The following is a 14070-nucleotide window of genomic DNA, read 5'->3' on the forward strand; positions in this document are numbered from 1 at the left end:
ATGAGTTCCATTCCATTTCCTCTGAGCGGAATATGCGGGGGAGCAGCACATTTATTTCACACGGCTTTGGAAGCATAATCTCATCCATCTCTGTGACAAGCTTCATTACGAGGGGAGGCCAGTGATGCACAGCACTTCGCATTAGGGCCTGGAACGGCGCCCTGACCGCAGCCTGTGACCTGTGCACCCACGCACATACACACACGTGTTTCCCACTGTGCCTACTTGCGAAGTTCAACAAACATCGACTAACGTCAAAAAAACGGGGCAGGTAGTGACAATCAGAGGTCCTCATTAGCCAAGCCTAATTGAATAGTGGCAGCTCTACAGTGGCTGTCCATCCAAGCGGGGACTCACCGTTCTGCTCCCGCTGCACCCCCGCTGCTAGCAAGTCTGGCTCGCCCAGGCTGATGTCGTTGACGCGGCTTCCCAGGCACTCCACACTCAGGAGCTTGCACCATTCCTCCGCATCCAGCTCTGCATGTGGCCAAACAACAGCACAGCGTTGTCGTAATAAGCACAGGTTGGCATCCGATGCATCGTCGAGAACAACGGAACACATCGATGATCTCTGCTGAGAGTATTCACCAGAGCAGTCTTTAGACTTCATAAAGCGAAATGTGGATCCTTATTCATTTTGTTGTTTTCCGATGATTATTACAGCAACATAGAAAACATTGCCACAGCAATCGACGATTTCCTCACAAATCTATCGTCATCTTAATTGCCTTTGATTGTTATGTAACTGTATGTGTGTGTGTGTGTGTGTGTGTGTGTGTGTGTGTGCCAATCTGCCTTTGAGAATGTAGTAGGAAAGTAGGAAAATCTGTAGTTCACACAGTTTTGTGTTGTTTTTTCATGTTTGAAATATAAAAACCTCTGCACTTTTTGTTTTACACTATTATGACAAGTTAATTGTTTTCAAAATTGGTGCATGAAATGCAATTGATCGGTGGCGGTGGACTACTAGTTAGCATGTGCTTTTTCTATTTATTTTGGGGTTTTTTTTACTTTGCATGAGTGTATGTTAAGATGTTAATGTTATGATAAATACTGAACTATATGAGAGACAATATTAATTACACTTTTATTTAGGGATCCAATTTAACATTTTTCCACGCTATTTTTTTTTTTTTGCTTTGATTCCATGACTATATCACAATTTAATAATATTCTAGAATGTAACATACATTATAGTTCTGAATTCAGGGTTCAGTTCTGCAAGAAGTCTAATTTCTTTTTTGCTATAAATTGTAACGCATGTTAGATCAGTATTTATTAAAAAAAATAAAATTTAAAAATGTTTTCACATCTCAAAAACCTGATGCGCAAGGACAAAAGTAAAGAATTTTATTAGGTCAGCACCAAACATACATTTAGGGGCACTGAATGCCATCTCTGATTAAAATTAGCAATTGAGCAGTGTAATCATCAATTAAAATAAAAAATAGATTGATTGTTTTTGGCTCCTATGAGCAGTTTAGCCGACTCGTCCAGTTGATGCGGCGCTAAAAAAAAACGAAGGCCTCACTAAAATCATCAAGTAATGGCAAACTAGCAGCAGTGCCTCAATGGTGGGGACATATTGAAAATAAGATTGTTGGCACGGTCATTTGCAAAACATGCAAGTCTGTCCTCGAGTACAATAATTGCATGCCCATCTGAAAAAGAACTAACACTCGCTGATGAGCAGCTATAAATCCTCACAAGAGACTGACAATATACTGTCGCGTCTTCTAGGACAATGAAACCAAGACAACTGGTTGTCGATTTATTGTAAAAAAAAAAAAACAGAATACCATAGTTAATGATGCCAGGAAAAAAAAACCATTCAACTTGAGTTCAATCAATTGTCAGCCACTCGGCTCAAGGCGACTTTTAAAAGCTTTGTGAAAATATATATATATGTATATATTTTTCTAAAGCATATGGATGTTTACATTTCCAAAATACAAGAGATGACGAGACAATGCATCACCCTGACCAACAATACACGCATCATGAATTATGTTCTTAAAACTGTGGGTAAGAATTGCAGTGAGCTGAATTTCAGAATAAAATATTTCGTGCATTGAAGTTGACTAATGAATCATCGTATCGGTCAATAAGTTATTTCCCAAAGTCGATACAATAAAATGAACTCTTGAGCTTGTTAATTAGAGTAGAAATGCAAACAGGAGAAAATTTCAAGACAAAAGATGCTGAAAGATTACGCCTCCTCTTAGGTCCTCTTAGCGACCTTACCTGGTGCAATGTTGCATTCTAGTCATGCTTGAGCAAAAAAGAGCTTTTCTCAAACTGTGGACGGAGTCAGCGGCTTTGTCCGAAATATCCAGGAAAAGTGAAGCTGAATTTAAATTTGGTGTCTAAGACGTACATCTAACTACAGGCTAGTTGTAAACAAATGACTCTATCTCATGATTCAAACTCACTCAGTTTCTGTGGTTATTTTGCTTGTGAATACCAATTTTCTTTCCTGATGAATCAGAACAGATCATGTTCTCCTCGGAGAAGACTTGCAATTGTCTCTTGTGAGCTTCTGGAGAGAGCCACCCATGTATGAAATGAGGCAAAAGCAGGAGTTGTTTATCTTTGCCAGCTCCTTAACTCCAAATCCCTTTGGGATTCTGCGACGCACACCCGTGGTCAGTGACGTGTTACATCGGCACATATGGAAACGCGTCTCGTTATATATGGTATATTACATGCATGCGTGTATCCGTGGCAGTATCTTCAGTTTCATTCATGCCGCACTCTCTTGCATTACGCCTTTCCGGCGGGACGTATCCGCAACAGCTTAGCGGGGTGAGCGGATGGTCTGTTGGTGCCTGAAGCGCTTCATTCACAGACATCAGAGAGCATAACTACATTTACACACAGGAGGCAGCTACTTAACGCCTCCCCCGATTCACTCTCTCTCTTTCGGAGTTACTATGGCCTATAAGTGCCTCCTGCACTTTTAAGGCCCGAGTGGAAAAGGAGCTAAACAAACAGAGGCGGTGCTCAGGCTTATGCATGAGGAAAATGTGGTGGGTGGCGAACTCAAGAAAACAAACCATGCACATAGAATATATGGGAAATGTATAAAAAAAATAAGGTTGTTTATTCGAGCTGTTGCAAATTTTGTTAAATTTTAAGAAAAGGGACAGCCGATTTCCTCGAGTGAGCAGAAGGTATTTTTTTAAATAGCAATCCTACCTTTTTCAAACTCAAGACTCAGTTTACTTCCATGTCAATATTATGTAGCAACATAAATGACCCAGAAGATTAATCAAGAGCAGTGGTGGGCAAACATTTTGATTGGCGGGCCGCAATGGTTTCTAAAATTTAACAGAGGGGCCGGACCAGGAGAAGAGATGGATGGAGTGTTTTGGTAACCTCACCACATTGGAGAAAAATAATTAATTGAATTTTAAATGAAAGTGAACAAAAGCATTAGAACGATATACATGTCTTTGACACTCCACAATATTTAGAAAATAAAACATTAACAAAGTTTATTCATTTAATTTTTTTGGAAGTTCGGCGGGCCAGATTAAAACGTTTAACGGACCACATGTGGCCCCCGGGCCGTAGTTTGCCTGCGCCTGATCAAGAGTATAGTCATGATAATTTTGCCAAACTTTAGTTCAGTCATTCTACACGCATTTGCTAATTTGCATCAATATGAACAACCGTCCACAAAGCAAGCAAACTAGATGGTGTTGAATCAATTGCAATCTGCGACACAAAATACCTACAAAATGAAATTGAATGTTAAGTTCGACACACCAACACTGATAAACGTGAATGAAAATGAATGCCTAAGAGTGTAAAAAGAGACTTTAAAAGTGTGAAAAACGGAAAAAAAAAAGTCCCCTCTCAAACGCTTTGGGAGTCTTCACCTAATGTGTGAAAACTTCCTGAAAAAAATCCTTGCTACTTCATCTCGCTTCTTTCTTATGCGGAAAATACATCCGTTTAAAGCCTCGAATGACTGCAATATATCCCACCAAGTCGCCGTCAGGCTGTCGACGCCATGACGAGAGGCGCTAGCCACCAGCTAGCTTGTGTGCTAACAGGCTTCCGGGGTTCCTCTCCCCTGACGCTCAGGTTGTGGGCTTCTCTTCCATTTCATGTTCCCGCTTGTCAATTCAAAAATAAGTAAATACAATAAAAACACTCGGCTCTTCTGTATATCGTGGCATCCTGCGTAGATGCATTTTGGGGCTTCAGGCATAGCTAGCCAGCCAACATACTTACTCAACGACGGAATGTCTTTTGAAAATCCCAAATTCCAAAGCCCTTACCTGATTCGCAGGCAAATGTCTTGGATGTGTCGTCACAGAATATGATGGCCACAGCGTGTTTCTTGGTCTCTCTCGGCATCCTGCTAATGTTCTTGATATTATGGAGCTCAGTGATCTAAACGGGACAGAATCGGCAGCGGCACATTAACTCGCTTGAACGGCGGCGATGGCGCTTAATTGACCCTCTTGTGTCGCACCGTTGAAAGTTCAATTATAGTTTCGAGGCTTTTAACACATCAACAACGTCTCTCTTTAGAATCCAAGGCATACACTTTTAAAGGCCCCATACGACTACCTGTATCCTCTCTATACCATTTCAGATAATAAAGACTGCAATCAACTGCATCTAAATCCCTTAAGCCCGAGATCGATGTAGAATGCGGGAAAAAAAAACACAAAGCAAAAAGATTACATTTAATTGAATAGCACCCGTATTTACAGGCTATTTTGTTCTACATGACTCCGACTTGATAAGGCCTATTACATTCCTGTAGTCCATCTCGTGCTAACTGGAGGCCTTTTTGCCAAGGAGGCTGAAGAATGAATTAGCTCGGCGTCAACGTAAAGCTGAAAGATTTAAAAGCCTCGTCTGCGTGACATAGACAAGATATGCAGACGGCATATTACTCTTTCTGATACGATAAATTATGAAACGATACGCCATGATTGTCATTCAAGTTACAGAGAGATTAGGAGGGCATCATAAACATGTGAAAAAGACGCAATTTGGGTGTTATCGCACTCCAAGAAGGGAAGGTGTTGTGTCCTCACGTAAGCGGAAACAAAGCAAGCATCAACTGAGGGAACTTTTGATCCTCGTGCGTGTGCGTGTGTGTGTTCGTAGCGGTATATGAAAGAAAAATATTTGGTTCCCTTCCCAGCCTCAGGCAAAAAAAAGGGAATCATTTGAGATGAGTCCCATTTCACATCCCGCCGACTTTTTTTTTTTGTTTTTTTTTTTTGCTGCATTGAAAGGTGTTGACTTTAATCTCATATTAGCACCAATATGTTTTGCTTTTAACTGCTTACATTCCAGCATGGCATTACTTTTCATTTGTGTAATTGTCAAGACTAGAGAGGCACAAAAACCCAAAACATCTTTTCGGTGGGCTCAAATTCTTCCGGATTTCTGTTATTGTGTGAGTCAGGCAAAGAGAGGGCGAGAGTATGGAGATGAGGAGAAGCGGCGGTAAAAGAAAGCCAATCCTCTTTGTGTTGAGTGTGTAAATCAGCCACCAGTGCAGCCGATTTCCTCCCAAATCGCCGTGGCGTCAAATGAAGCCCTCAGACGGGACCTTTCTTGATCTTTACGCGGAAACATTTCCAAGTGCACTGGTGCATATGTGTGCCCATCGCTCACTTCGGCACCGGTTGTATGAGAAGCCCCGTGGGGCGGCGGTGGGGTGTGTGTAACCACACAGGACGGCCCATGTGACAATATGATGCAGTGGACGGAGAGCGGCTTCGATCAGAGTGCAGATCGACACGTCATCTCTACGACCGTGCTTTCTCAGGACAATCGAAAATGTCAGACAGTTCAAGATGTCTTACTGATAAGGATTCCTATAAGTCAACACCCCCCGCCACCCCCTTAAAAAGTCGACCCATCTCTAAGTTCATCCATAGCACAAATCTTGGACACCATCTGATGTCTCAGGAGGGGGAAGTCGTGAACCATCGACTTTGTGTACAGTGGGACGGGGGCGCTGCTGTCCTAAACTTGGGTTGTTGTGAGTCGGTGGGCAGTGTTAAAAAAAATATATATCAATTCGCCGATTCTCAATTACGATTACAATTGGGATGAGTGGGGACGCTGGGGTAAGATCTCGTATTTTTTTCTATTTATTCAAGGTCAGGCATGGTTGCTCTTTAGTAATATTGGAAAACTATTTCATTGAACATGCAGACAGTTATAGTATTAGTTTTGTTTTTGTTTTTTCATGGAAAACACAACCGCAAATAAATATGCTTACACTGAGCAGCACTGAAAAAAATGGGTTAATTAATTAATGAATGAATTACCTTGTGGAAACTCCTAAAGTAGGCGGCCTTTTCATCTGGATACTTCTCCAAGCGCCGTGGCCCTTTACTGGACGCCTTTTTGAATACCAGCCAACATCTTCGGAAGATCTGCCAACAAAGAAATGTTGCAGTTAACTAGCTGAAATGAAGCCAAAATGCAAGATGCTTTTATCATATGGATCCTTGGAGAAATAGTGGATAAAATCATGTGCAAGTTTTTTTTTTGGTCTATATATAGTTGAAATGTGATTTGGCTCAAGTGGCGCAATACAACTAATAGAACACTCATATGGACTTGTAGGCAATGTAAGACTCTTATTTTTAACTGCCTGTCCTTGGTCAAATAATCACATTAGCCAATCAGATTTTAGTGCACTTGGTATATAAAAATAAGTACCTAATTAAATGATCTTAGTTTCTGTTGTTTACCGCCATTTTAAACAAATTGCTTTCATTTGTACATCAATAAATCTTGAAATTAGATGACATAGTGTTTTTCAACTTAAAAAAAATAAATAAATAAATTGGATATTCATGAATGCCATATAAAATTAAAATGGCCATGAGCTGGATTCATGTTTCATTAGCAAAAAATATTTTGCTCGCGGGGAATTGCTTTTCAAAATAATATGACTGGCTTTGTTTATTCATTTAAGTTCCGCATTTAATGAGTAAATCATTAATGGCTCAAATGTGTTTTGATGCATCAAGATCGTTTTAACTAGAGAGTTATGCTTCATTTCATAATGCAGTGGTGTGTGTGTGTGTGTTGCACAAAGCTCACTATACACAAACACACACTCACACACGCACACACACACGCACACATACAGTCACACTGGGCCTGAAGATGATTGTACATCTTATTGATTACTGGATCAGTCTGCCTTATCCACTAGCTGAAGATGAGACAAATACTGAGTGCGGTGTTTCTTTGCCTTCAAGGTCAAATTTACATCTTAGCACAAGCAGAATTATGTTTCTAGCGATCTTGCGGTTGAATCCTGAATCGAATATTAATTCAACAGCCAAATATGTCGGGGCTCTTAATGTGTTAAAAAAACAAAATCAGATATTATATCAGGTTTGAATAATAATAATAATAATTTAACAACAACAATATATCTAATATAGTAATATATTAATGATTTTTTTATGAATTAAGGGTAAGGTCCACCAATAAGTTGAATATATATATATATATATATATATTTTTTTTTTTTATATATATATTTTTTTTTTTTGGGGGATAGTAAAAATCCATTTTGGGCAAGCTTTTATTGGTCAAACTTAAAAAGAACAAAATGAAACTGTCTGAAAAATCTGCTCTAGAAATAAAGATGAGATATTTTTTTGAACAAGCGCCAGTTGTCAATCAACTAATTTTTGATGGTATATGTTTTCCATATTGAGAGCTTTATTTAGACCAATCTTGTAACCAATGCCAATTGTGTACGCCAAAACTGAATAGAAGTGTAATACTCAATTGTGCCTTCATTTCTTCAAGATACAATACAATCAGCAAGTTCTACAAAATCAAAATTAATAATAACGTTTTCATTCTCGTTCTTTGTGTTACTTTGATCTAACAGGAAAGACCATAACGGCGTGTTTGATGGTTTAATGCTTAGGATTTTTTTTTAATTGTGTGGAATTGATTAATTATTCATGACTGGAAACAACTGAGGCAAACTTGGCTGCAAGCCGCTCTTCATTTCAGTCTCAACTACTTTGCGGTCCAAAAAAAAAACAACAAGACATCAACTGTGGGTAACTGGATTACATCCTGTGACACAATTGCACTTGGACGTAATATTGTGTCCGGAATTCAACAAAAAAAAAAAACCTATCCTATTAAAAAAATACAACCAATTCTAATTAATTGATTATTCACATTGGATCAGGGAAATTTTAGAAGAGACGAAGTTAAACAGCATTCTGATGGCGATCCAACAATGTGGCACGAGCGATGGAAAATCGAGTCCATGATAGTTTTCTATGTTTAAGAACACGATCCTTCTATTTCCTGGTGGAGACAGCCGCTATCACTCTGCCAGATGTATGATTGCCTCGAGCCGTGCGGTTGTGTTGGGAAACCGTAGACGCACAATTAATTTGTTTACTCTGCTGCAGTACTTCATAAAAGGTCTGCCGAGTTCAACTTGGCACTTTAATCGTAATTGACTGGAGTGGATCCCTGGGTCCTTATCGGTCTGCCTTGATGGGCCTCCATTCGAGTTAAGTGTTGCCCAGGCCCATTATCAACAGCAAACAACAGAAAAAAACTGCACGTAATGTAATGCACTTTGGATCAGTCCTTGCATAGTCTATATAAAATACTTTAAAGAGGCGAGGAAACCAAAAAAAAAAAAACGACTTAAAATCTTAATTCCGACTGAACTCCTACAGTGTCCACAAAAATGAAATCAGCCCGAGATGAATATCCACACTGACAATGAAAACTAATACATCTGTGCTTTTTTTAAGCCGTCAATGCAATCCTACATTGCCTCATGGGGGGCTCGAGTCTGCGAAACCCTGCTTGCCGCACAAAGTAATTCACCCTAGGAGTGCTGAGATTAAGTAATTACACGGGCACAAAAGGAAGCTCAATAAAATAGCATGCGCATAATAGGAACTAGGGGGTATGAATGGAGAGGGTTTAATTTTGTCTGTTCTACAGTTGTCAGAGCTTTGTCAAGGCAGACCTACTCTCGAGCCGCTGGTGGGTCTTATTCAGACACCCTTCCGCTGATTGTAATTACAGAGATGTGAATGAGGCTCTGCTGGTTTGATGTGACTCATTTCATGCCAGAACATTGTAGGGCACACAGTGTGGCGCTGAAAACCAATTCACAAGCTACGGAACACACTAAACACAAAGTCATGATAAAAAGAACAGCCATGCTCAAAATAAAAATGCGCCTGGTCTATAATCTGGAGTTTTTCCTCTGCAGCGCCTCCTCCGCCCCGCTTGTATAACCATGTGCTTCATCAGCCAAAGGAGAATGGCCTACTCTGAAAAAGATTAGAACTCGCAACTGCTATCAAGAAAGTCAGACAATGTCCGTATTGTCTAGGAAATGTAGCTGGGCCTACATGAAGATTTGATGTGCTTTGTTGGACGATGATAGATCAGGGGCCAACTCAAAGAACGGCCCACGTCATTGCACAGCAAAAAGATGGTAACTTTGATCATTTGGCCACTGAAACAATCGAGCGCTTAACAATCGGTTAACAATCATTCCTTGTAGTTTTCCCTCGTCTATTTTTGTTGTGCCCTTCTGTATCACCTCATCAGCGTTTTCTATTCCCTTTTGTCTTCCGCAGCTGTCTCAATGAGCAAGTGTGCATTTTTCACTCACTTTGTCTGTTCCTAGGAACAAGCTGTCCTATTATGATGGTTGTCACATCTGTTCGCCATGTAGCATCTATTGACCTTCGGAAATTTGGGCTTACGTTGTGACTTTTTACCTCTTGAAATATTTGACGTTGCTGTTGAGTGGTTGTTATCGTCATCTTTTGTTATAATGTCTTCCCTTCTCATCTCCATAAACATACCTTGACATTGGGAAAAATAAAATAAATCTGCAATTTGTTGGTTAACTAATCTGGAGTCCTCACATCACCAACTAAACTGAATTCTGAGCGAGCAGAGTTCCAGTAAGTCCATTTGCCGCTTATTTTGGGACGAGATAAAAGAACGCATTTGGCAGTGACACTCTCAACAAATAAACATGAACTCGACAACTTTACCTTTCCCTTTTATCTTCTTGGTAGGCTGCAGTCCCCAAATCTGATTCATGGGTTGGTAGAAGCTTGTCATTAAAATTCTCACACAAGCCCCACTCGTCAACACAAATTTGCGGGTGAAATATATTGAAGTGTCAGGCAGGCTACATTAGCAATGTGACCTAATAGATGAGCTGATAATTTCAGTGAACAGCAAAAATCAGGGGGGTCATCATCGGCGGGTCGAAACCATCAAAAATAATGAGCAGATTTACATTCTGAGCAATGGGATGTACCCACACAACAGTGGAATACAAATTGGCTCATTAAAATTTAACACTTAATTATCACAATGTTCGAATGATTTATTAAAGATATGTTTTTTCAACACTCGAGTTTAATGAGTTTCCTTGGCGCGTATATGCGTGTAGGTTGTAAATAAGAAGCCAGATTAAAAACCTAAATCGCGATTGTTTTTTTTGGGGGGGGCGGAACTGTAAATGCAACAATGGCGACATTGATTAATCTGTAATTGTCATTAAATCACAGTTTTTTTTTTCCATGTTTTTTTTCCATGTCAAATTTTTAATTCTGATTGATATCAGTGAGAAAAATATGAATCCATAATATATGCATTTGAATATACCAATTTTTAAAAATAATGAATTATGATTAAAACCGTGTTTTGTACAGTATACAGTAAGAGTTATTTTTGCAGCTCTGAGGTGCATCTGTGGACCATTTTTCACTGTTGTAAAAACAACAACATCAGCACGTCGAGCTTGCCAGCGTGTAAAATGGGCATCAGTGAAGGTAGCCAGCTGCAGAGAACATTTCAAGGGCAATCTTTTCACTTTTAAGGGGAGGTCTGGCTGAAGCAAGGCAAACACTTCGGGTGGCAAAGTAGGACGGCTTCACGAAAACGAACAAAACGCGCATCACAGAAAACGTGATTGCAACTGGGAGGAATACCAGTTCCCAAATAAGCATCCGGGGTTCTCAAATGTGGGCGGAACGAATGTGTCGAGATTGGTGGTTGCTGGTTAGTTTCACCCGAATGAAACAGAGATTCAGCTAGGAGACAGCTCGGGTTGTAACTGAATGAAGTCTTATAATCTGGAAAGATAGAAGATTGTTTCAAGTAAAAACTTGTTTGGTTGAAAAATTAATGAGGCCTAAGAATGGACTTTTGATTAAATTGAAAAATAAAAAAAAAATCAATTCACTCATTCAATCCATAACACATACATAAACATTTTCAAAAACGTAGTCCCCTCCTCCCAAAGACGTATTTATACGTCTTAGCCATTTATTTTTTTTTTTTTGCTTCATAGCACCGTGTTTTTATAGCACAATATTCTGTTGGCCTCACAAAATGAGTCAAAATCGAGAAAAACGCTGGAATTGAGGGCTTTCCTCGAGCGAAAATTTCTGGGATTTTAATTGTTTGGCTGTTGTTTTGATGCCGGTATTCTATTGGGCTGAATAATGGCCGTGTACGAGTTGCCGTAGCAACGGTCTGCTTGGATGTCGTTCACCGTTCCACTTCTTTAGTCAGCAAAATAGTTGCCAGCCCTCTGCTGGTTGTGGCCAAATCATGTCCTCCATTTTGCTTCAGTTGCTTCAAGACATGATTAATCAACAATCAATTCAACACGCTCAAATTCTTAATGATTTTGCTTTTCCTGCGTTTGGACCAACGTTGCGTTCAGGACCGTATCGCTGATGTTAATTGCAGCAATAAATCATTGAAAGCTCAATTTCAGCCCCCTTTTACAGTGTTGTATTATCGGAATCTACCACATGGAAGAGGGTGTGGCTTGTCTAATTTAGAAGCCATTCGGAGGCTTTAATCATTTTTAAGTGGTCTCAAAAACACAAAGTCTCTTTCACTTCACAGACTTTGTGCAATTATTGAGAAAATGTCTCCCCTCTCAATAATTTATGGTCCCGTATTCATCCCAAACAGACAAATCACTCATCATTTGGACGAACTGAGGAGCTGTCTGAAGAGATGAGAATGATTTCCAATGACAGCCTTGTTCAAGTGAATGACTAATCACACAGGAGAATTAAAATAGCAGTCTATTGGACTCTCCAGTGTACGAGTGAATATTGAAACGAAAAACGCATTACCTCGGAGGCACAAATGTGCCGCCTCCTCTTTGGATCTTTCAAAGAAAATCTGACAGAGGTGGGAAGGGTTTTTACCCTCGTGATGATTCCTGTGCCCTGCAAAGTATAATTTAAAGATGATTGCCACCGCACTCATGGGAAAATACATTGCACAAGAGCACTTAAATCAGAGTATGTAACTCTTCGGCTTGATGGGAAGCAACTCATTAGCATGTCGACAATGGAGATATTTTTAAATCTGTTAAGCGCGGAAACAAACGCGTGAATAAACCTTGTCAATTTATTGAAATGTTTGCAATGTGATATACATGGAACTGAATGAGTCCTCATCAAATAGAGTGCACTACATGGCGGCAACCAGCAGAGGCACTGTTGAGTTAGTCTCAACCAGGAAGTTGCTGTCTTATACCGACATCAGACTACATGACTGTGGCCTGATTTTGGGCCGACAGACGTGTCGCAGAAGTCGTCTCTCGTAGCCGATTTTTATTTGCCTTGACGCATCATAGCCCGTGTAGTGTGACATACTCAACAATTGGTCATTTGGCTCCCAGACGCCTGCACGACCACCACCATGAAAGTCTGGCAAATCCGAAATTTTGTAATCTTGCCGCATAGTCATCCTTCGATCGGTTCTTCTGAATTGACCAATAAGAAGACAGCGCCCTCCTACTCATAACGACAGATTGGACATGGCGGGCACATATGAACAATTGGTGAAAAAAAGAAGTAGGGTGAAAATATTGGAAATTATAAGTAGCATTTCAACTCATGCTACATTTTCAAGCTGCAAAGCCGATAGCTAATTACCAAAAAGTCATGTCATAAAAAATGTGACCTTAAATTCTTGATGGAGAATAGACAGTCCATACGACTCTCTCAGCACCATCCAGGAATGTGTCCATAGTCTTTTTTCCTATCAGAGAACAAGCACACATCCCCATAATGCCTCCGTCGACGTTACTTTGGCAGATGCTTGTCTCGCTTCCCTGACAGAACTGCGCTAATGGACACAATCTTGACGGAAGCATGCGACGATTGGGCGGGGTCCGGTCAGTGACGGACTTGTTGCGTCGTCTCGCCCGCACACAGGACGATATTATATTGTGGTCTGACAGCATCAACAACAAAGTGGTGTAGTCTGAGTAGGTCAGAAAGAAGATGGGAAGTTGCGCAATATGTTGCCAAGTCAGAAAAAAAGATTCATTAAAATGCATATTTTGAAAATGAGGATGAATTGAACGCCTCGCCTCTCTTCATCCACCGCCGCTTCACATGTACGACTGTCACCTATAACTTCACACGTCACACTCAACCTGACAACAACAAACACATTTCTCACCCCTGCCCCTCCGTGTACCTAAATATATTTGACGCTGCATGTCAAATGTTTGGACATCCCGTAATTTTGTAATGCGCCCCCTGACTACAGCTGTTGGCAAGATGGCCAGCCAGCCGTGCTCCAGTAAATCATAGATTAGTTTATCTGGGCCATTCCAAATCCTCGTGTGGGGGTGTGTGTGCGCGTGTGTGTGTGTGTGTGTGTAATGCAGTGCCACCTCAGCAGTAAGTAATCACAGCCCCCCCTATTTCTTCCTTTAAACACATAAGAAAACAAACTCCCTTCGCTCACTTTCTCTCTAGGCTCGAATCCGCCCGTGTCTCTTCTGTCATTGCCATTGCCCACTTCTCTCTCGAGTTTATATGCATGATTAGGCATTCTCATCTAACATGCATGAGCCAAGCCACTGCCAAAATATCGTTCCAAAAGCCTTATTTCATTTCTTAAGGCCTTAGTGTGACGACGGGGAGCAATTCAAAGGCAAACTGAGGATCCCTGTCACAATGTGGCAATGAAATAATGAAAGGAAAGCGTCCAGGATGACAAGGT

At 40.5% G+C, this 14070-nt stretch overlaps 1 protein-coding gene and 1 long non-coding RNA gene across 6 annotated transcripts in view; one reads left to right on the forward strand and one right to left on the reverse strand.

Moving 5' to 3' along the window:
* Positions 1–14070, reverse strand: part of dok6 (docking protein 6) — a 38321-nt gene that overhangs the window by 7762 nt on the left and 16489 nt on the right. For both annotated transcript variants that reach the window (XM_088282809.1, XM_088282810.1), the window contains exons 2-4: positions 6312–6419; positions 4290–4404; positions 358–477 (exon numbers count right to left, since the gene is read on the reverse strand). In XM_088282809.1, the coding sequence (XP_088138935.1) occupies positions 358–477; positions 4290–4404; positions 6312–6419 (343 nt within the window). The remainder of the gene's footprint in view (positions 1–357; positions 478–4289; positions 4405–6311; positions 6420–14070) is intronic.
* The window catches only part of LOC148318234 (uncharacterized), a 75796-nt gene that overhangs the window by 6611 nt on the left and 55115 nt on the right, over positions 1–14070 (forward strand). The gene's annotated exons all lie outside the window — the stretch shown is intronic.

The sequence above is a fragment of the Idiotropiscis lumnitzeri genome, chromosome 19 (genome assembly GCF_059441095.1).
Source record: "Idiotropiscis lumnitzeri isolate Australia: NSW breed Sydney's pygmy pipehorse chromosome 19, RoL_Ilum_1.0, whole genome shotgun sequence".
NCBI lineage: Eukaryota > Metazoa > Chordata > Actinopteri > Syngnathiformes > Syngnathidae > Idiotropiscis > Idiotropiscis lumnitzeri.